A 23,900-nucleotide genomic window follows, 5' to 3' on the forward strand; every position below is an offset into this window, starting at 1 on the left:
GAGGAAAGGTAAAATCTAACTAAAATCAGCTGGTGGTTTTTACAGCTAGCAGTAACACTACCTTGGAGCAATTTTAAAATCACTGTTGCTTTGTTGCTGATGGAATGGCTTTTAAATGACACCTAGGAATTTGGGGAATATGCATTAAAAAAACGGTTCTTGGGATCCCTTTTATTCCCCTTTACTCCATTTGAAAAGTAGCAATTTGAATTGCACAGAAACCTGTGCAATAAGCAGCAAACATGTGTAAGAGTTTATCTGCATGGCTTTTTATTAGTGCGTTCATCTTTCTTTTTTGCTTCTTAGGACTGGCTCTATACCTTGTTGATGGAAAGTAAAGGTGCACTGTAAAGTGCAACAGAAATAATGACATGTAAGCACTAAAATACTGTCAAGGAAATATTCTTAAAAATGGAAAGGCAAAATATCCACACCGTGGCCCAGGAAACATTTCCTAGTACTTATACATATGTCTTGATGCAGATCTCATTCTGCAGTGATTAATTAACTTTTTCACTAATATATGCAAGCAGATTCAGTTTCCTAGGGGCATTCTAATTAATTAGTTTTTCGCTCTGAATAATGTAGCTTTTCTAAACGGAAGCCTCCTGACTATGTGTATTAATGTATTCTTTAAAATCTTTTGGCAGTTTTCTTATGTTCTACTTTGAATGTCACAACAGCGAAGTGCTAGCTACACAAAACACTCCAATAACTTTTTAGAAAGGCTTTGAGGCTAAAAGAATCAGCAGTATCTTTTGTTACTTGAAGTTTAAATAATGCTCTGTCTCCCTCTCTCCCTCCCTAGTCAGCAAATAGTACAAAGCCAAATCAAGCTCAAGTTTAAGTAAAGAAAGAAAACAGCCAGATACAAATGAAACGCAGAGAGACAGTGATCCAAAATAAACAAATCTTGACACACATCATTACTAAAGCACACACAGAGGCCATTATAGCAGCTAAAAGGGAATGAAAAACTAGAAGCCGACAGTATCAGTTTTCACTGCAATGTCCCCATCTGGGAGGGGGAACTGAATATTTACTAACCTGTTTATTTAGTTTCTGTCTTACATTTATGCATTTATTTTGATATTTTCAATTCCCAGTTAGAACTCTAGGCATTTGCATCACACAAAATCAATAGGTTTATCCTTACTCCCAGTTTAAGATGTGTGTTTCCTGAGCTTCTGAAATGATAAACCCAATCCTCTTAGCTTTACTATCATAAAATTGCAGACACTGTTCTTCAGCCTGCAGCATAAGGCCTACCCAAACACAGAAACATCCATTTCTCCAGAACTCCAGTATCACAAATATAAGATAAAAACAAACAAAACCCATCACTTTGCTCATACTGGGCAATCCAGCAAAAAGCCTGTGTACAATACCAGTTCTTTCTTCCAAAACACATTGTCCATCTCCCTTGTATAAGCTGAAACAAGCTTGAAGGCTATTGACTGTCCTTAGATGTATGTTCCTGATGAAGCCTAATTAACATCACTGAGGAACATAAAACACTTTACCAAAGTCTTGGCAACTAACATTTTCCTAGTTTGCCACTGTTAGATCTCAGTAATATCTGGCTGGTTGTTGGTTGGCTAGACATCAGAAGAGCCGCGGTTTTAGGCAAACTACCTCAAATGATATAGGCAATGACCTCAAATGAACTTTCAAAAGAAAACAAAAGAAACTACTGTGCTCCCTAAGTGCATCTGTGTAATCTGTGCTTCCTATTGATTTTCTATTAAGATTTATATATAGTACTTTTGCTTTGTGAACATCTTCAGCTGCTATCAAACTACAAGTAACAAAGGGTAAGTGCAAAATTTCCCCCCCCCCATCAAATGCAAATGAAAGTGGGTTTGAAAATGGCAATTACTTGCCAGTAATCATGGAAAACAATCCTAAACTGAAGGAATCCAAAACAGAATATATATATGCCCACCAGAGTGTATAAATCCCTTTTCAAAGTCAACCAGAAGACTGCAATAAGCATTTGTATTTCTCAAAAGAGCATAAAGGACTCTTCAGTGATTGCATCTGACACAGAATGTTTATTTCCATCATCTTCTAAAGGATGATTTTTTCCATCTATCTTCTGTGTGCTACTTTTCTGCTGGTGCATTTTCACAAAGCTGTTTTTGGTGGATCCACATGTCATTCTCATAATTTTTCTTCTTTCTTTTTGTTAATGTCTTGTTTTTCCCCAGAGTTTGTTTATTGTATTCACAGAAGTTTCTATGGCTCAAAACACCTCCAGAAAGCCAAAGCATTTGAATAATTGTCTAGCTAATCTGATTCCATGAAACATTCAAATGCAGTTCCTGAGATCAACTTGAGGTAAAGTGTGAATAGACTATTTTATTAGTAATACTATACTTTAATATGTTTTGACATTTAAATCAAAAGAACATAATTTCCCCTTGTGCATTTTCCAACCTCAAATCATATATTCAAAGGCAGTGGAATTTCTGAGACTATACACTTTAGTAATTGTACAGTAGGACTTAAAGAAAGTTTTGGGCTTTGACATCTAATGTTTTCAGAAGCTAATAAAACAGCAAAATATCTGACATATTTTGAACTGCGACAGAAATTAGGGTACAGAATGATCTATAATTTTTGAGTCACATGTGACAGTTGTTATTCAAAAGTCCAGTTTTTGCCAAATTAACATGATAGGGATGTGAAGAAAAACATCATTATGTAACTAAAGGCATAATTAACTATAAGAGATGACTGCAAGACTTCAGAACAAAGCTAATAATCATGGTGCACTAACATATCTTTGTTACGAACATAAGGGTTTTCTTTTCCCATAGTACTTTCTGCACTGGGATCCCCAAACTCCTTCAAATATCCCAAAATTTCTAGGATGAGGAACTACTTATTTACTTTTACATATGTGGAAACTGGGGCACTGGCAGCTAATGCACCTTGCCCAAGGCTTCTCAATCCTGACACCTACCCACCTTTGCCCCTACTTCTAATATCCTACAGCACATCACATTATGAACACATAGCCTTTGCAAACCTTTAAAGCAAATCCAAACTTTCATGTAAATGGTCAGAATGAATTTCTGGTTACTTAAAAAATGATGCTACTTCTGATGTGTAACATCAGGCAACCTATGGCTAACTAGAGTATCACGGCTCTCCCTACACACTATCCCACAGCCATTTTCAATTTGATAGCTAACAAAGGGGTAGGAGCCTTATGCTCCACAGCAAAACATACAAACTTCCCATTAGTTAAGTAATTCTTGCCCACAGGGTGCTTCCTACATGCAGTCTTGTGTAGGTCTAATCCCATTCAGTGAGAGAAATGTGAATTCATCCAATAATTTGGTTATTACTAGGTAGTTAATATTAGCTCTTGAATTGCTAAGGGAGGCAGTGACAAAGTTGTTTTCTAACAAAATCTATTGGACAATGAAAGATGGAGACAGAAAAATAACTGCAGTACCCCATCACTCATAACATACTCACGCAAAAGCCAGGCTGAATCTAGGAGAAAAGAATGATAATAAGTATAACAAAATAGAAGAGAGCAATATTACCTACTTTGAAAAATGTGTTAGTAATGTAATCAAAATTGCCTTATGCTGTATATAACAATACATGTCAGCTAACCAGTGCTTCTAAGAATATTACTATTTCCCTGGTCAGGAATCTATGCTGATAAGAAATGGCATCCCCTCACCCAATAACATAAAACTCACTCATACCCCTACTGCTCCCAGCCCCAAAGAATGGTGTTTCAAAGTGGCTCCTGCATGCACTTCCTATCTCAAAAAGAGAAATGCCATTCCAAAAGAAAAAAAAAATGCTTGGAAATATAAGGATTTTCTCTCTAAGAATAAAATTTTCCTCTTCCCTTTGTAAAAAAATTAAATTATGATGGTTTTCAAGCTGACATATCAATTATGATCGGTTGATGGGTCACACTACATTGCTCTGCAGCAAATCATTAAGCATTAATCTTGGGTCTACTATGTGAAATGAGTGGGCTTGGTGTGTCATTAAGGGTTAAATGTTTTCTTGTAGGTAAAGGCTTAGAAGAAGTACAAAGACATATGCTTGGATTATTGCTACGGCCACTTCTAGAATTGTTAAGAGGAGTAGAATGCTGCAAATTCTGTCCAAAATAAAAAAAGAAAATTCAAAAACAAAGAAAAACATAATTGTCTCATTCATAGATAATTTAGCTAACATTCACCTAAACTGGACACACGCACAGTTCTTCAGTAAGGCTGATTATGGGAAGAAAGCATGTAAGTTGTTTCTTACCTGTAATATGGTAGCTAACCTGCCGATTGACATCAGATGTGTCTTCATCCCAGGTGCTAAGAACAGCCACAACTTCCCCTGGAGGGTCACTCTCCTTCACTGACCCTCTGTACACCTCGTGCTCAAAGACAGGTGCATTATCATTTATATCTGTCACAGTAACTGAGACCAAGGTGGTTGATGATAAGGACAAAGCTTCCCCCAGATCTGAGGCCACCACTGCAAAGGTGAAAGCAGAATCTTTTTCATGGTCCAAATCCTTCAGTGTACTGATCCAGCCACTGTTGCTATCAATGGTGAATGCTTCTGTGATCTTCTCCAGCTCCGAGTCCACCGCAAGCGTATAGGTGACCTGCCCATTTGCACTTGAGTCTGCATCAACCGCTTTAACTTGCATAAGTTTTGTTCCTATAGGCATCCCTTCCATTATTATAGCATCATAGCTAGCTGTTTCAAACACAGGCTTGTTGTCATTTACATCCAACACCTTCACCTCCACATCCACAGTCAACACAATGTCTACTTTATCTAACTGAATTGTGGCTGCAACTTTGAAGTGAAAAGCAGGATTTATTTCGTGGTCAAGTCTCTTATCTAATTTTATGAGCCCTGTGTCTTGCTCTATGATGAAAACCCCGTCTTTGTTGTTTTCAGGTAACTCACCATTAACTGTGCTATACAAAGCACCCTGATTGGGCAAAACATGCAGAATGTCAATAGTACTACCTATGAGGGTGTCTTCTGCTACTGTAAAAGAATACTGGGGTTGAGAAAAAGAAGGCAAAATAGTCTCTGGGGGTAAAACATGGATGTAGACAGGAATGAGGGAATGCTTTACAGGAATGCCACCATCCACTGCTTTGACAAAGAATGACAGAACTGTGCTTTTAAGCTGATTAAAGCTACCCTTGGTGACCATCCATCCATTATCTGGATCTATTTCAAGCAGATCAGCTACTGAAACGGAAGCTTCACTATAGAGAGAATAGGTAATTCTGGAATTGGCTCCATCATCTGGATCTACTGCTTGTACTTGGGTCACCAAGTAACCTTTCCCAACATCTGCTTTGACACTTGCTCTGTATTCGACCGTCATAAATTGAGGAGCATTGTCATTCTCATCCACTACTATCACTCTCACAGTGCAAAACGTAGTCCTGCCACCTCCGTCGAGGGCTCTCAAAAATATACCGATATCACTTTCCAGTGGGCTCTCACGGTCTAACCTCTCAGTTGTCAGAATCTGCCCATTGCTATCAATCAAAAATCGGTCCTTGGCAAAGTCATTTATTATGGAGTAGCTGATCTGGCCATATACACCTGAATCCCCATCTGTTGCCTTCACATGGATTACCTTAGTTCCAGGAGCAGCATTTTCTCTAACCTCTGCAACATAAACACTCTGCGAAAACACAGGGCTGTAGAGGTTGGCCCCAAGTATCTGAATGTGCACTTGAGCTGTGCTGGTGAACAGCCCGTCTGACACAGAGACATTTAGGCTGTACATGGGCTCCATTCTCTGTTTGCGATGGTTGGAGAGGGTGATAACACCGCTCTTGCTGTCCATAATAAAACTGGTCCGATCATTTCCTGATAGGATGCTGTATTCCAGTCTGTCAAAATCAGAGCTGTCAGCATCAGAAGCTTGGACACAAGTCACAAAATGACCACGAGGTGCCAGTTCACTCACATATGATTCATATATTAACTGGTTAAAAACTGGAGGATTGTCATTCATATCCGTTATTGAGATACTAACAAGAACCTCACTGCTTAGTGGTGGGAACCCATTATCGGTTGCTCTGACTTTCAAGCTGCACTGCTGTATGAGTTCATGATCCAGCATCCGTGCTGTCAAAATTAGGCCACTGCTGCTGTCTATATGGAAATAGTCAGTGCTGTTAAAGGTGTCCTGGACTATCTGATACTGTACAATCTTGTTATTGTCAGAGTCAGCATCAGTAGCAACAACTTGCAGTACAGGAGTCCCAATCAAAGAAGCTTCGGACAAAGTAGCATTGTAAGCCGACTGATCAAAAACTGGAGGATTATCGTTAACATCATTAATGATCAAGTCCAGAGTGACCTCAGCTCGAGCACCAGTGAGGGCATCACTGGCTCGCACTGTCAGCTTGAAAAGAGAATTTATTTCATAGTCCAGTGGGCTGATGACACTCAGAACTCCAGTATCAAAGTCGATATTGAACTGGTTATAGGGATCTCCATCAACAATGATATAAATGATACCTTGGCCTTCTGGACTGGTTGCATTTATGCTTAAAATTGGCGTGTGCATTTCTACATCTTCATTCACTGAAGCTGTATAGAAGGGTTTGTCAAATACAGGCATTGCTTTGTTAACAATAGTAATGGGGAGCTCTACTGTTGCAGATAATGATGGGTTACCACCGTCTTTTGCAAGAATGACAACCAAGTACTCTATATTAGACAAATCAGAATTGAAGGCTTCTTTTAAAGTGACGCTACCAGACCCTCTATCAATTTCAAAATGTCCATAGTCTTCCTTCAGGAGGTATGACACGTCGCCATTTTCACCCTTGTCTTTATCAATAGCTGTCACTCGATATATCAGGGTACCAGGTTCAGCATCAACTTGCACAGCAGCATAGTATGGAAGCCCTACAAACACTGGGGCGTTGTCATTTATGTCCTCAATGTAAACTCTCACCACTACTCGAGCGACGCGAAGGTGATCTAGTTCACGACTTGCTTCCACCACCAGCTCATACAGCTCCTGTTCCTCTCGGTCAAAGGGGATGCCAGTTGTCTGAATGACTCCTGAGGTGGATTTGATTTTAAATTTGTTTCCTGGGTTTAATATGCTGTATTTCAAAGGCTCGTTGAGGCGGTTACCAACAGCATTCACCACAGCGATCTTTGTGATATTGGTGCTGTTTTCTGAGATAGAAGTGGAATAAAAATTTTGTGTGAAATGGAGTCCACTATCCATGGCTTCTTTTACCAATATTGTCACCATAGCAGTGCTATAAAATTTCCCATCTGACACTCTTACTATTAGCATATAATGGTCTTTGGAGAGACTACTGTTTTTAATGGTGAGTACCCCTGTGCTTGAATCAATTAAAAAATGGTCCATATTGCCTTCAATTATACTAAATGTTAGTTCAGGAGGGATCTCTGAATCTGGGTCTGCAGCCTTGACTTTGAGAACCTCAACACCAATATATGTGGGTAGGAGCAAAACTGTCTCAAATACGGCCTGGCTGAAGACTGGTGGGTTGTCATTGACATCAGTTACCTCAATGGTCACTTCAACTGGGCTCTCTGCTGTAAGCTGGGGATTCCCACTGTCTCTAACATGAACGTGGAAATGGAAGTGGGCTATTGTTTCATGATCTAAATTTGCAATTGTTCTGATTGCACCTGTGCTGGAATCTACCGTGAAATACTTTTTTGCAGTAGATTCAACAATCTGGTAGACAAGTAAAGCATTCTGGTTGCTATCAGCATCAGTGGCACGTATCACGAGGGGACTGTTATTAGCACTCCGGACTATGCTATTTACAGGAGCAGCTTCGCTTATGCTGCCTGAGTACTGAGAGAAGAGAAAAACTGGTGGGTTATCATTTTCATCAACAATCTGAATGTTCACTGTGGCATTTGATGCCATGCCTGCCATATTTGTTGCTTGCACGATGAGCTGATAGGAGGAAGCACGTTCATAATCAAGGGCCTTTTGACTTGTGATCACTCCAGAATACGGGTTTATGGTGAAGGCTCCATCAACATTGCCATCTTTAACCTCATAAACTAACGTGGACTGACTGATTGCAGAGAGAGAGATGACAGAAGTACCAATATCCACATTTTCATTAACCTCCGCTTGGTATTCTTTTAGAGTGAATTTAGGGTGGGAGTTATCTGCCATCGTCACAGATATCCGCACAATTGCTGTTGCAGACAGTGCTGGAGAACCTTGATCAGTCACTTTGACTGACAAAACAAACTGTCCCATTGTGGTTAAGTCTGGCTCCTTGAGTAGTATAATGATGCCTAGAACTGGTTCAATCTTGAATGTGTTTCCCGTATTTCCTAAAACACAAATATTGGAATCAGATTAGAAATGAAATATGAAACATTTAATGATAACTTAAACCAGGAGCAATTAGCTGCATTTGTTAAAGGCAGTTACTAAAAAGATCCAACAGGCCCAACATAAAAGAATTCTAAAGGCACTTCCAGACTTTCCTTCTGAAGATCGGATATTCAGTAGACGGTAAACGCATTCAAAGCATCAGAAACTCAGGTGTTGCTATCTATATCTTGATTCTGAGTATTAAAATCTGAGCAAGAGCTGCATGTACATTACTCCTACTGAAGGAAGGAAAAGCATCCCTAAATTATAGAAATTAGTCAAATACATGTACACCTAAGGCAAAGAAATGAGATCAGAGGCTAACAAGCCAATTACATGACTAATGGATAACAACTCAGGCTCTTAATTGAATGGGATATTAAGCAACCATAGAGGAGATTACAGTAGTTCAAGACTCAAAGAACTGAACATAAGAAGGTTAAAGTGGCATTTAGAAAAAATAAAACTGAGCAAATACCATACAAAAGAGATTCAAGTGTCTTGTGGCACAAAGGTTTATCATGTGATCTCTGAGGAGAATGAATCCAGATGAATGAGATTTAGCAGAAAATGTCATGAAATGCTCGTTATAACATGAAACCAAGGATATCACTGACTGCATAAAGGTGAAAACAGTGAGTTTGGATCAATGACCTTCTTTGGGGTCCTTATTTCTTTCAGGTCTTTTTGCCAACCTCTTCTTCAGCAATACAGACTCAAAACGTCTTATATGTATCCTTACGCTATAATAAAAGATCATCTTCATTAGGCGAACCATGTTTTGTTGGTCCTTTGAGTGCCTGTTTAAAGTAGAGGATGCTGCGTATGTATAAGCATACGGACTCTTTTTCTGAATTTGATTCTAAATACAAACAGCATATTGAGTTACAGTGATTCCAATCATTATAACATGTTCCCTCTATTGCAATTCACATCTTAAAATCTAGAACTGCTTCTAATCTACAGCCAAGCATCCATCCATGACCTGGAGAGAAATATATCTCAGGTGATAAACAAGAGATTTTCTTTTAACTGTGATTGGTACAGGTGCTGTACACAGAGCAGTAAATGTGAAAACTGTAGCTGGAATGCCAAATACATGGAATCCTGAATGAAGTGAGGTAGTGTGAACTATTTTTAAGATGTGATTCACTATCTGTTGTAATTCTGGGGCAAGGAGGCTAATTTAAGCTACATATTCCTGTATGTAGTTCAATACTGGTAGTGGCTTTCTATTTATATCCAGCCTTTCTGATCAGTAAAGTTTACTCTACTGGCTAAACCAAAAATTGTACTTTTCACTGAGGAGCTGAAATTCTTCTAGAGCTACAAATTCTCATAAAAACCACAGCACCTGTCACATTTACAGACACTACAAATGATGCTGCAGTTATTTTGTCAGCGCTTGCTAATACTAATAATTTTTAGCCCCTGACTGCTTCTGTAAGGCCAGAGCTGGTTCTTCTCCTTTAACAATTTCTTATGAAATTATACATAAACGACTTTCTTTACCAATTACTTTCTTCAGATATGAGGTAATTCCCCTGAATGACAGGGTTGTGTACAATCTGAATTCTGCAGTTAAAATCAAAATTATCAACGGCAGATTTTATGGATCATAGAAACTACAGCAGCAGAAGACTGAATTTTGATATATCTGAGATTGGGACATCCATGGACAATGAAACTGGAGGAGTGTGGGGATCACAGTAAACAGAGGTTTCAAGTCTGACACTGCAGGGAGAGCTCATGATGAAACAGAAACAGCCTGTAATGAAAAACAGAGTCTCTAGAAACCATCTAACAGCTAAAGCATCTTTTCTAATCATAATATTTTTCTGTCTGCATCACATATGATTCTATTACCACTGTAATGGGAACCATACTCCTAACATGTCAGGTTGCTCTTTACATTGTGGTAGCACCTCTATATGATTTGGTTTGGAGCCCATAATAGTAATAGGGTGTCAAGAAAAAGCTGGGAATAGCCTTGAAAAACATTGCCCCAGGAACCTAATCTGGTCTGCTCCGAGTTTGTTCTATAAAGGCACAGTGTTGTCCTGCCTGGGCATGTGTAAAACTTCCCCTGATCTAAGTGAGAAATAACTGGTAAGACCAAATGCAGTGCATAAAGGAAATACTTGTTTTGGAGTGCTAACATCTTTGTTGGTCTAATTGCAACACTTATAGGTGCAAAAGACCTCACTTTCTGATTTGCTGAATGTACTCTCCTTCCACAGGGCATACAAGATAACTACAGAAAAAAAGTTGCTTGGGTCTTCTCTAAGCATCAGGTTGTATCAGCTTATTTTAAGGTGTGAGCTTCAATTATATGAAGTTAAATCAGTATGACATTCTTAAATATTAGATATTTTATTTCATTACTTTTTTTTTTCATTTAGCCTGTTCCTAACTGATGTAAGCCATTGCAACTGTAAAGAAAAGTCTTTACAATAATATAGGGACAAATAGTGATACAGTACGATCAGAGCCTAATACTGGGAAAGGCTTGTGATCTGCTTAATATGAGGACAATCTAAAGTATTTGTGACCTCTTTTTAGGGAAATATAAATTTCAAGTTTTGCTTTTATTACAGTGGAAAGATTCACATTACTAATAAAGCCCTTCAAAAGTAGAAATGAAACATTAAAGAACCCAAAGGTTACAAATTTCTACTTCCTTCTTTCTTTTTCCAGGCATCCTTCATGTATATCTCTTAATGGTTTATCTCAGAGATAATTCTTAACTTCAGATTCATGTGAGCCAGAGAAACTTACACTCACTTGCATATGTGTTAGAGATAATGCAAATGTTTTATTATCATGCTGTTGCATCAGCAGAGGAATTTCTTTTGCTGGTACAGATTACATGGCAAATGTAAATATCTAGAGTTTAACAGCAAAAGCAATTTTAATCTGGTGTCATCACACCCTCCCTTAGTTTCAAGAGACCTTGTGCCATTAAAATGCTATGGCTGTGCTGACAGAAGTTTTCAGCATAGCCCTGGTCTTAGTCTCCATGCTCCTCTGATCCAAATACTGGCAAAGACACCAGGAGATACCAGCTGTTGTGACATATTTTTATGGAGTATCCACTGTGTACTAGTCTGAAGCCAGCACCCTGAAAACAAGTCACTGGCTGCAATTTTGAATAACTATGTTCTGTGATGGCTTTGAACCAATGACTTAGAGGTAACAGGCTCTGTAGCCATCTAGTGAACACGAATCAGTCACAGAATCACAGAATGGTTGGGGTTGGAAGGGACCACTGGAGGACATCTAATCCAACTCTCCTGAAAGTGTAGGTGAGCATGCTCACCTACAGCAGGTTGCACAAGATCCCACCCAGGCAGGTTTTGAATATCTCTGGAAAAGGAGACTCCACAACCGCTTTGGGCAGCCTATTCCAGAATGAAGTTCTGTTCTGCCAGGTTTTGGGTATAGTAGTTTCAAAATAAAAAAAACCAAACAACCAACAGAGAAGGTGTCTCCTTCCCCCAGCTGTAGGGGAGAAGGAAGACCAAAGAAGTTTGTGTGTCAAGGTGAACCACTGTCAAAGCACTGCTCTGCATATGGCATGAATCATGACGCTTCAGCTTCAGCCTCTGTTCTAACCTGCTTCAATAGTGTAGATAAGCTCTGCATTTTCTCCTTTGTCTTTGTCCAAAGCTGTGACCTGCAAGACTGCTGATCCAACTGCTGCTGATTCAAACACTGAGGCTTCATACAATGGACTGGTAAAGTATGGACTGTGGTCATTGGAGTCTTCCACGTTTATAATGACTCTGGCCAGGTTTCTTCTATAAGGGAATTCTTGATCTCGGACCTATAGAACAAGTGTATAACACACAACTTGATATTAATCTAGTAAAACTTCACAAATATTACTCATCTGAGTGTGAATACTACTGCAGTTCTATTTAACACAAAGTAATAAAAAATCCATTTGTCCCAAAGAACAGCCTAAAATATATTTCCACACATGATGGCAGACAGTAAAATTAAAGGACAAGGAAAGAGCTTAGGTATTTCTTTTTTCACTTATGAAAAAATGCATGGCAATTAACCATCATGACGTGAATTTCTGAAGTGGCAACCACATGACATCTTAAATTTGGGTTTAGGTTTGCAAGAGATACTTTTTTTTTTTAATACATGCTAAATAGTAATGCATGTGCCTTGCCATTACCTCCTTTACATCATAGAGGCATGTCAGCCTAGTGCTTGTAGCTGCCAATGAACTTCTTCATTATTATGTACGTACATATCTTTTTGAAGATGATGGCACCAATAGCAAAAAGAGTAGGAATTACCTTATGAAGTGCTGATAATTGACAACAGAGGTATAATTTATCACAGTTGTCTCAACCCCATACAAAATACGTCAGCATTGCTTCACTGATAATCCTGCCACCACTATCCCCAAAAGTTTGGTTCATCTTAAATAGAGCAAAAAACCTATCAGGTGGAGATCAAAACTAAGCATCAGGAAACTACCTCTGTCAGCCATGTCTCTTTGTGATTCAGTTTATAGTCATTTCTTAGTCTGCTCACCAAAGGACTTGCAGCTTTTTACTCTGTGAGCTGAGACCACACTCAGCTCCTCCTTGCTGCATCTCACAGCAGCATCTGCTTTCTAAGGTCCCCTGGCAAGATGCCCCTGTACTTAACACGTCATGAGTTGTTCCATGAGTTAAGTGGTTAAAGTAAATAGCAGAGTACAATGCTTAAACTAACACTGTTTTTTTTTAATTAAAGAATAAAAAATAAAATATATCTCCATAATATACAATTTTCACTTGAAAACAGGCAGACTTATGTTCTGTACCTTAGGCACACCAAGCAAAAATTGGTAATTATCTTTTTTCTGCATACCCAAAGATACGGTAATGTAGATAAAAGAAAGCTATTTTGTATATCGACAGTTTATGTACTGAAATAAGTCCATAAAAGTAAGCTATAAAGGAGGGTTGCATTCAGAAAGGCTGTAGCGTTCTCCATGGCAAGAAAGCAGTTATCTCCCTGTGAATAACTTCTCAAATAATGTTAAGCCTCACTTCAGAAACTCTGAAAATTACCTTGAGGGAGAGGACCAGATGCCAAGAGATTAAATAATTTCCTGCTTGCTCTCCCTTAAGATAGAAAATAACATTCTATACAATGAATTCACAATAAAGTTTCCCAAAAAGCTGAAATAAGAACTGTAAAATAAATACACAGCAGGGCAGGCAAGATGAAATTACTGACTACTTACTGCTCTAAGAGTCCTTTGCTCATGCAAAGACTAAGGAATGTATGCACCCGAAGCAGCAGTGATTGTGTCCTGACCCAAGTGAATATTGCATTCTTACCATGACATTAAGGATGTGCTTATCTTGAGCTTCGTGGTCTAGTCTCTCAGCTGTATAGAGCACCCCAGTGCTGGGATCAATTCTGAATTTTCTCATGCTGACTGTATCAATGCTGCTGTGAATAGTGTAGCTCAACTTATGCTTCTCATCTCTGTCTATAGCTTCAATTTGCAGAATTTCAGTATCAGGGAGGATGTCCTCTGAAATGGTGACATCGTAACTTGGCTGAGAGAATTCTGGGCCATTATCATTGTTATCCAACACTTTGATAAGAACCTACAGTTAATAAAAGAAAAGCATTCAAAGTTATTGAAGTCTAGTCAGACTACTGAATAACACCTAAAGAAATACAATTTACTTTAGATGGTTGACGATGTTATGCTGCTGTATGGTGGGACTGAGAAACATTATTTAATATTAAATGCTTATTGTTTGGATCAAAAAACATAGTAAAGATTTGACTTTGGAGGTAAAATATTTCTAATAGTAAGACCTACTCAAAGGCTGACAAATCTGTATTTGCAGTATCTATAGGCTGGAAAATATTTCTGCAATGGTCATAGGAAAGGCTTTGTCCTTCCTTGTAACTGCTGTGGTTACAAGAGACTTCTAGAGCTATTATGGAACTTCCTTTCCCCTCCAGTATTAATAAGGCTTTAAAAGAATCCCTTTGATGTTACTTAAATCCACCTTTTATACAAACAAGATTCAGCTGAATCCTGTGTTGTTTTCTGCCCAACATATTGCATTGGGACTTACTAGCAATGTCAAATTAAGACAGCAGTGGAGACTTCAAGTTGCTGTTATACCTTAGATTGTGTTAGAAACAGTGACACTTCATGAGATGGAAACAGGACATACCACTTCACTACCATGCAAGCCCACCCCACACAGTTCAGTACATACCACCACAGACAGGTAACCTCCACCAAGGACAGGTAATCTCAGGGCGTTGATGACAAGGAAGGATTATTTTTTTGTTCTGTTCTTGCTTTGCCTTTGCCAGTGATGGCTCTCCTTATTGCCAACTAATTCACTTTCCCCTCCAACACATATTTGCCTTCTTTCTGTTGCAGTTTATTAATGGTATAACTGCTAAAAACGTGAATGAATACTCTGCTGTTTGCTTCATGTCTTGGTATTGACCCTTAAAGAAACCTGGAGAGGGGGAATACAGCCCAGGGTGCTCCTGTTGCTGCCTATTCCACCCATTTCTGTATATTACAAGCTGACTCTGGTAACTAATAATAATCACTATTTGGCAAGCTTTGCCTTTCACAAGTTATGTTATGCATGTTTGGCTCTGATGACATTTTGTAGTTTTCACCATTGAAGAAGTCACTCTCTGGAAGAAATATGCTTTCCAGACTTTGTATGCCATTATTGCTTTGGGCAGTGTGGCAGCAAAACCCTTAGCAAACTGCATAATACTGAAAGCTGAAATGTAAAGGGCTGACTCTTTTCCAGTGCTGGAAACAAGTATCTTTAGCAGAATACGCCTGTGAAAGCACACGTCTAATTTTACAGTAAGTGAAATGGAACAATCTTTTTATTCAAAGGCCTTGAAATAAGGAACAGTCCAATGAACGATATGGGAAAGGCCATGCACAGGACTCTTCCTTTAGACTAGGAGACTTGAGCCATCAAGATATTTTCTTTGTTGCTTTGAAAAGTACTTGGAACTTTTTAAGCAATTATTTTATTATTTTGCTTGATTAAGCCCTGTTCACCCATATGTTCTTAACAGAAGAAAAATACAGCTATACCTTTACTGCAGTATTGCACAGATGCTGGCCTCAGAGAGAAATGAAACTTTAGATTTGCATGATATGTGGAAGGGTTTGCAGAATACATTACCACAAGGAACAAGAGCAATTGTAAGCAGCAGTCATAATGAACTAGCCTGGGAACTGTTTAAAAGACAGCCGAAATAAAATGCTCTGTAAGTTAAATGGCATAAGACTTCAACTGCATATTCCATATAATTTAATTTTCATCAGATTATGGTACACCAGAGTGAAGCAGGGCAAAACCTATATTAAGTGATGCTTCAATCTTGGACAGATACCAATAAACTTTGGGGGAAATATACATTGCTGGGCCTATAATAATGATGAAGACTTACTTAGCTTTTTATACTTTCTTTGTTGCTATATAATATATCAAGGTGTGTTTCTGACCTGACTGAGGAAAAAAAACCCAAAACCCACAAACCTACATCATAAAAATACGTCAAGAAATTAGTTGTAACGTGAAAGAAAGCCTGAGGAAAAAATTAAGGATTTCAACTCCAATGGGACATAGAGCCAGTGCTGAAACAGTTTTGTTAGTGTAAGGAAGAGACACTGAAGCAACATGAGTTGGGGATAATCTGATTACCAGTGTTTAATACTTACAGACATCTTCTCAAGTAGTTTTGATACCCTGAGCCCTTGACAGGTACCACTATAATAATCCATGGCTGGATTATTTTACTGCCGCACTGTTAACTCAGATAATTTCTTTTTCTTTTAATTCATGGGCAAAAACTTTGTCATGTATCATTTTAGATAGTCTAACAGAGAAGTAAAATCTTTTCAAATGGACTGAAAATACCAAGAGTGTTTGATTGTGCTGTGGCTAGCACAGTACAGCCTATCTTGAACAAGTAAGCTTCCATGTGAGGGACAGGCTTGCATCTGTGAATTTTTAATTTTTTTAACATTTTTAACAATGTTTTTAATATCAGTGTGTGCAAGCTCAAGCTATTCTGGAAGAAAAAAACCCCACAGCTTACAGATGCACATCAATGTGTCTTAAAATTTACTGCTACAGAAGTGACATGCTATTTTATTTGTGTGGTGTCTGATCACCCCAGTGCAGGGGCTCATTTCCCATTATATCTAATGCATTTTGGGATCACTGGCAAATTGAGAAAGCAGAGGAGGGCAGAAAGGTTTATCCATCCCAAAGCTTGCACTATGACTGTGCAAGCCACAGCTCCATGATTTATGCCTTCACTAGACTGCACAAACTAAACAGGGTGGAACTGGATCTGCATCAGAGGCTAAGGGTAACCCTATGAGACTATGGAAATTACAGTGTGGATTCACAAAGCAGCATTTCTTCCCACTGAAAAAGGTCTAAGCTAATGCCCTGACACACATGATTGTGCTTAGGGAGTGCAAGGCATGGAAAGGGGAAAAGATTAAAAAATTAAGGTCCTCATTCACCGTGGTTATCAAACTTGCAGAGAGCTATGCACTTAAAATTGCTTTGATCATTTCCAGAAAAGAACTTATTTTTCCTTTTTTTTCCTTTTCTCTCACTTCACATCTACTCTAAAACTGATCAAGTGCCTGTTTAAGTGGCAGGCACCTTCCTCCCCAGAGACGACAGTATTTTAATGATTTGTCAAGTGATCCACATCGAAATACACATTATTTATTAGTTATTCTGCACTTCAACAGCCAGTTCCATTTGGAGATGGAAAGCGAGGCGTTAGAGATGCTAATCAATAAAATAGTCATTATTGATGACAATTTCTTCTATTGAAGCAGTTAAGAATATTTGTAATTTTTGTCAGCTGTCCCTTAAAATCCCCAAGACTCAAATGTAATTTTATCATTACAGTCTCTCCTTTAACAGAGGGGTGTGGATTTTCCTTGCAACAAAAGAAAGTTAGATTATGTATGGGAATACTGATTATTCAAGCTCTGTTAAACCCAAAAATGGAACTCTTTAATGTTCTTAAAAATTGAACTGTCTTGGGAGTCACTTGAAACAAAATCAGGTAAAATAAAATGGAATTTAAGTCCCACTTTAAATAGATATTAGTCCCTCAGTCCCTACAACATTTTTGAGGAGTAAGTGACCATTATCCCCATACTTTGCCCAGGAATAGACTGTCTTGCAGCAAGGTTAAATGACTTACCAAAGCCACAGAAGTGCAGCAGCAAAGCAAGGGAAGGTGTTTTAGGTTTATTTTTGATCCACACCCCTTTTATTAGGTCACCATAAAATGCCACCTTTGTTATGCATATTTCTTGCTCCAGTAGGATTACTTCTAGTAAGGTGTTACTTAAAAAGAGGGAGCAACCTTTACCTTTAATAATGGACAAATGTGACACTGACAGGAACACCAGGCTCATAGAAAACCTTATCCTACAAACATATGTGAAGCTGAGTAAACTGAATGCCACCAGATTGTTAATATGAGGAAAGTTTCTCAAATTCATTTAATGGATGCCAAATTTAGGCATAAAATCTTGGTACTACTGGCAAATTTCCAATGACTTCAGAAGGGTCAGCACTCTGCTCTCTGAAGTCTTAAGCTTTAGCCAGCTGGTAGCACATCTTTCACCCCAAATCAAGTGTTATACTACTGAAGTGACTCAATGACTCACAGTATCTGTGTACTTTAATACTTTCTACAGACTTACTTCCAAATTGAAGACATGGTAAGAATGAGGTGTGTTGCATAAATAACCTTTATTACTGTGTAGGTGCCTGGGGTGTTAAGTAGTGACAACACCCATTGCGTAGAATCAAAGACAGGCTTTAAAAGTTTTCCAACACATCCCCGAAAGGAGATGAATGGAAATGTTTACTATTGGTTTGCCGCCAAGTAGGGATTCCTCTTTGTGGAGGGCTGTGCAAGATTACTGACTGAACTACTTTTCATTGACAAACATTAGCTTCAAGTCTTTTTTCCAAGCTCAAAAAGCAAACATGCAGCAAAGCAGTCTCTGCCTGGTTCTCCTTGAAAGCCCATATATTTTCCAGTGCACCTTGGGCTTCAGAAAGGCAGGCTTGCCTCCTTCTGCTTCCTTTGTGTGAATCCTAATTTACAGTCCGAACAAGCACCTCGCTATAAAAGACTTGCTTCTCCCTGCTCACTTCCTATTTCCCACAGTTAAGAAGAGTTTCAAATAAAGGATTCACGGGCCTCCAAGCTTACAAATTAGCCACAGTAACACTCAGAGCATTAGCAAAGACTTTGTACTCAAAATGGTAAGTGAAAGGCCTAGAGAAATACAATCAAATTAAAGCAGGACAAAACCTAATGCAGGAAGTCTCTCCAAAGCTGTTTTTAACGTCGCCCATAACAAATACATTTGGTTTAGGTACAAATGTATTTCAGTGAAAACTGGGTAAATGCCAGCAACTGCTTTAGAGACATTTGAAACTGTAAGAATCTGTTGGCTAATTGTTTGGTCTGGGCACCATGTTGTAGTACAACCTATTAAGTGCCTGAATTATTTAAACTCAGGTTGCACTTCTGTACAGGTTTTGAAACCTATTTTGATTTAATACTGCTTTCAATAGTGTTACCATACAGCTTTATTTTCTACTTTCTGACAAGTTGTTCACTCCCCCAAACCTCAATCTTAACATAAAAATGCAGTTTCCCTACCAACTTCAGTGGCCAGTTATTTATACTTTACTCTGCCCTTTGTGTTATGTTAGAACAGAAAGAAAAATCTTTCTTCCACAGGCAAGGCAGTGCCAAGATTGCTGGATGTGACAGAAAAAAAAGTCAAGGATGGGTCAGTTCTGGTTTGGAGGAAACATTCAATTGAGCAAAACTGAAAAACTGAATTGAAACTTCATGTCTCCTTGTCTGCCATAGGAGAATCCACAGCCCAGAACTGCTTCTGGCAGGCTTTGATGTCTTATCTACATTTTGGCCATGTTCCTCTAAGAAGAGCTTTTCACTATTCAGTTAAAAGAACCACCGTCACTCAGAGTGATTGATCAGCTCCTCTCTGTTAAGAAAATTTTATAAAGAAAAGGTGTTCTCTGAAGGGTGAGACTGAAACTCACAGTTGAAGGTCAATCCTCAGCACAAAAATAAATAAAAGCTTGGAAGTAACAGCCTTCATTCTCTAAAGCATCTTTTCTATACCAGTTAGGATGATGAGAAAGAAGGAGAAGGTAGGAAAATAAGCAAGAAGTAAAACTGTCTTTTTCATATAATACCATCACTGTAGGAGGCTGTTCTCAAAAGAGGTAACAATCTGCTAGGACAACATTCTCAGTAAAAGTGAAATATTATCATAACTTAGATGATTGTTCAATTGTTCCCCACTGTACTCTACTTCTGTGGGTATTTTAGCAAAACTCAACAGTATGTACTACAAATAAGTAAATAAATGTCATTCCTCTGTTGTGCTTGTAGGTAAAAGATTTGAATTGTTCAGTCAAAAGAAGGATTTGGGATAAACCTGACTCGTGACCAGGACAATTTCTAACATTGCACGGTCAAAGTTAGTAAAAGTTGTAAGTTGTGGCAGGAGCAGGCATCTAGGTGCCACTACACTGATTTCTTGCTGGGAGAGTCCTCTCTCTGCTCAAGCAAGGGCAAAAGACCGCTGTGCAGCCCAAAGGGAGGCGATGGCAGTGGCAAGGAGCAGAGTCTCTGGTTGCTGTCCTGGCTCTCTCTCTAGCACATGGGATGCAGAAGCCCTGACCCCCCTCCCAAAGGCCAACAGCTTGCCTGGCAGCTGCAGGAATTGTGCTTCCTGAGGATTTAGAGCAAACACACACCTTCAGCCTTTAACAACTGACAGCATGGCCTCAAGCAATCATAGGAAAAAGGAAAGGGAAAAAAACCAAAGCTCTCCCTGGTTAAGTCAGAAGACTTAGCCATCCTAGAAGTTAATTCCCATGACAGAAGTTTTACACCCACACTCCAAATACATAAATCAAACAAGTCAACATTTGTTCATATATACCCTCCTCCATCCCTTTCTAACCCAACCGTGCTGCCGGCACAGCTGGTGCTCAGCTGAACAGGCAGCATAGTAAATGGCAGCGGCTCAACAAGTCCTGGCACTTTGGTTCTCACTTTGGAGACTGTATTCTTTTTGGAAACCTTGATCATCCCCAAATCAATCAGGCTTTCTGTTACATAGGAAGTTCGTAACTTTTTTTTTTTTAAATATTCCTCTTGCCTCTTTTCACAACAGTGAACTATTATTAAAACAGATGTAACTTTTAAATCAAAATGATCTCCTTCCTCTCATGGTACAGTAATGAACCATGTGCACAGTAAAGCATGAAGGAAGTGAGCAGTTTAGCGGAGTTTAAGGCATGCAGGAACATTGCTGAAGAAACTTCCCCAAGTCCATACCAGGGATCATGTTACCAAAACAAAAATCTTTGGCATTTTTATGCTGTATTTTACCACCTCCCACTATATAATAGACAAATGGCCAGGAGGAGATAAAGGAAAACAGGTGGGGTGGAATAAAAAGTAAGACTGTTCCATTTCACATGGTGATGATCAGCTGTTTCATAATAAACCATCACGGTTTGTGGGGAGCTTTATACTATTTTATTGTTAAACAAGGGGATGAATTTATATAATTGTTCTCTACCCACTTCTTCTTCTACCATATCTTCCTGCAGCTACAGTTAAAAATGCATGTATGTGCATAGGACGAAATACTTACAATGTTGTTCTATCAAAACTCAGAATAAGGCCACCGAGAACCATCAGTAGATGCTATTTTTTTCTATATTATATTTTACTTAAACCTATCAGTTTGACTTTTTTTTTAAATCATTGTTTCAGAAGAAAATAAAGATGAGGAAGGTAACCAAAGGCTCCAAAGTACAGCCAAAAATACAGCAGGAAAGTTTTATAAAATGGAGCGATAAATAGGCAGGCCATAATTCTGTCAGTTTTGAGATAACAGTTGCTTTTGAAATCTCTGTTGTGAAGACCAAAAGAAACACATTCACAGATACCCTGACCATAATTAAACAATTAAGCAGTATCCACATTGAGAAAAGGAGGTGGAGGAAAGAAGGGTCTGTACCCGCTAGTGATTATCTAATGTTATACTATTTCAATATGAAATGACAATCTTACATTCCTAAGTAGGTCACATCACTGTTACAAAGAATGCTGAGGCTTCTTTTAGAATGCAACAGCTTTACTGAAATATGTTTTTACCATATGTTTTAATTAAAAATATAGGGGTTTCATCCAAATAGGTTTTGAGGACTGTTATATGGGTCAATTTATTAAATCAAAACCAGCAGAAACAATAAACATAATAGCCATGAGAAATTACTTGTATCTAGCATGTTTGAAATTCCCTACGCTTTTTAATACTTCTTCTGCTGAAATGTTTACAAGAAACAAAAAAGGTCATGTTAGGAATTCAACACCATCTGAAATGTGGACTGAGAGCGTCGCCAAGATTAAAAAACAAAGAATAACAAAAAGACTACTCAAGAGTTGAAGAAAATGCCTTATGGAACGGGAACAAAAAGAGGTCAGTCATTCTCCTTCACCTATCTACCAGAAGACTGGGAGGTGATTTGAGCATTGTGAGTAAATGCTTCCTGGGGAGAAAATAGTGTTTTTTAAGGAGTTCTTTAATTAAGCAGAGAAAGGCATAACAGGGAATATGGCCAGATATTATCAAGCTTAAAATAAGGGATGTTTTTAGCAGAGATGCAATTAATTCTGAAACTAACAGGTAAAACAGTGGATTTCCCACCACCTAATTTACTATCAACCGATGTTTTCTTAACAAGGGAGGATTATCAGGAGAAATTATCAGATATTTTAGGGCTGGTTATAAACAGGAAATCATTGAGAAAGCACTCAATGATTTAACAATCTCTTAGGAAAGCTGGTGTTGTGCCTCAGTGAGTACAGATTTACATCTGAACTATTTGAACAAAAAGGCAAGGTAAAACAGAAGCATCTGTGCGTGCATGCATATATGCAAATATAAAAAATGTTCAGGCCTTCCTTCTGCATTATAAAGAGGCAAAGAACATCACAAACCTTTTTTTTTTCCATTTACACTTGAGCAGTAACTCAGATGTAGAATTTCAGGCCCTTAGAAATCCATACCCCACAACTCCAACTCATATTGAAGGATTTTGCTGTTTGAAATCTGCCTGGTGTCACCTGGATCTGAGAGTCCCTGTCCCTGTGCCATGACCCTGACCATGACCCAATTCCAGACTGGTTTCCACTGAACAGATACCCAGATGCTGTGTCAGGGTCTCTCCATCAAGGATGTGTCAGAGCCAGCATTACCCCAGCCCTTCATGTTTATCTGACCTGACTCTTTAATTGATGAAAGGCAGCGAGCCTGATAAGCAAGCCTGGTTTTAAAAGGTTCAGTGGGGCTGTTTTGCAGAAGACAATGTAATTGCAGGCAGTGACACTAAAGGAGAGATCCTCTGAATTTTAAGTTTTGCCTCTGAACAATTTCTTCTCTGAACAATTGATCTGTGTCCCACATTTGGGTCTTGGGAGGATGAGAAGTATAAAGTCCATTTATACAATCAATAGCAATATTCCCCAACACCACAGAAGCACTATTGTATTTTGGACCATTATGGGGTGACACAATTGTCAAAATTTATGCTTTGCTGCCTGTGATAGGGACTCCCTCAGCTGGAGGAAGGCAAATTACTTTCATGTGAGCACGAAGAGAACAAAAGGAGAAGTAACACTTTGAAACCTTCAACAGCCGATTCTTTGCAGCCAGATGGAAAGGCTCTGAAAAATATCCCCTCTATTAGTTATCAGTGGTCTCAAAGGATGAGGTTTTACTTGAATGGAAAAATTATTAATTTTTATAGCATATACATTCCACTAAAAAATTAATAACTTGCCAAGAAAGGAATGTGATATTCTACCTGAGTCGTGGCAATGTTTGTTCCATCGGTGACCTCCACAGTCATATTATACATTGACCTCTGTTCTGCATCCAAGGGCTTTGCAACGACAATAGTGCCCACTCCCTTCTCCGCGTCGAAAGAACTATCGTAATTCCCTCCTAATTGTTGCACAAAAATACAGTTAGATTAGCCATGTCTGGAAAATTTCCATTGAAAAGTGGACATATCTGTTTACTGGCATCCATCTTAATGGTTTGCCTTAGCATACACAGTATATCTAGTGATACTTCTTTGTTCATAACTCATTTATATTTCAAAGCACAGTTTGTATATTGGAAAGCAGATATCACTAAAATGCATTGACAAAAAAAAAATCTAGCAGTATATTTAAGTAAACCATAGTCAAGTCTATAAAAAGAATCAAATGGCCACAAGTCCATAAGATGTGTGTCCTTGTAGTTTGGATAATGAACACGAAAAATTATCTTTTTGTATAAAAATCATTC

At 38.6% G+C, this 23,900-nt stretch overlaps 1 protein-coding gene across 11 annotated transcripts in view; it reads right to left on the reverse strand.

Annotated features, from left to right (window-relative positions):
- The window catches only part of FAT3 (FAT atypical cadherin 3), a 402,153-nt gene that overhangs the window by 67,818 nt on the left and 310,435 nt on the right, over nt 1–23,900 (reverse strand). For 10 of the 11 annotated variants that reach the window (XR_007903072.1, XM_051779182.1, XM_051779179.1 and 7 more), the window contains 4 exons: nt 23,413–23,552; nt 13,759–14,034; nt 12,023–12,233; nt 4,291–8,364 (listed from right to left, as the gene is read on the reverse strand). Coding sequence is in view for 10 of the 11 variants with exons in the window: in XM_051779182.1 (XP_051635142.1) it covers nt 4,291–8,364; nt 12,023–12,233; nt 13,759–14,034; nt 23,413–23,552 (4,701 nt within the window). In the remaining variant the exon portion in view is untranslated. Of the gene's footprint in view, nt 1–4,290; nt 8,365–12,022; nt 12,234–13,758; nt 14,035–23,412; nt 23,553–23,900 lie in introns of those variants that run through there. The other variant, XM_051779186.1, reaches the window with a different exon arrangement.

The sequence above is a fragment of the Manacus candei genome, unplaced genomic scaffold, assembly GCF_025592945.1.
Source record: "Manacus candei isolate 608988 ecotype Guabito, Panama unplaced genomic scaffold, ASM2559294v1 h1tg000014l, whole genome shotgun sequence".
Classification (NCBI taxonomy): domain Eukaryota; kingdom Metazoa; phylum Chordata; class Aves; order Passeriformes; family Pipridae; genus Manacus; species Manacus candei.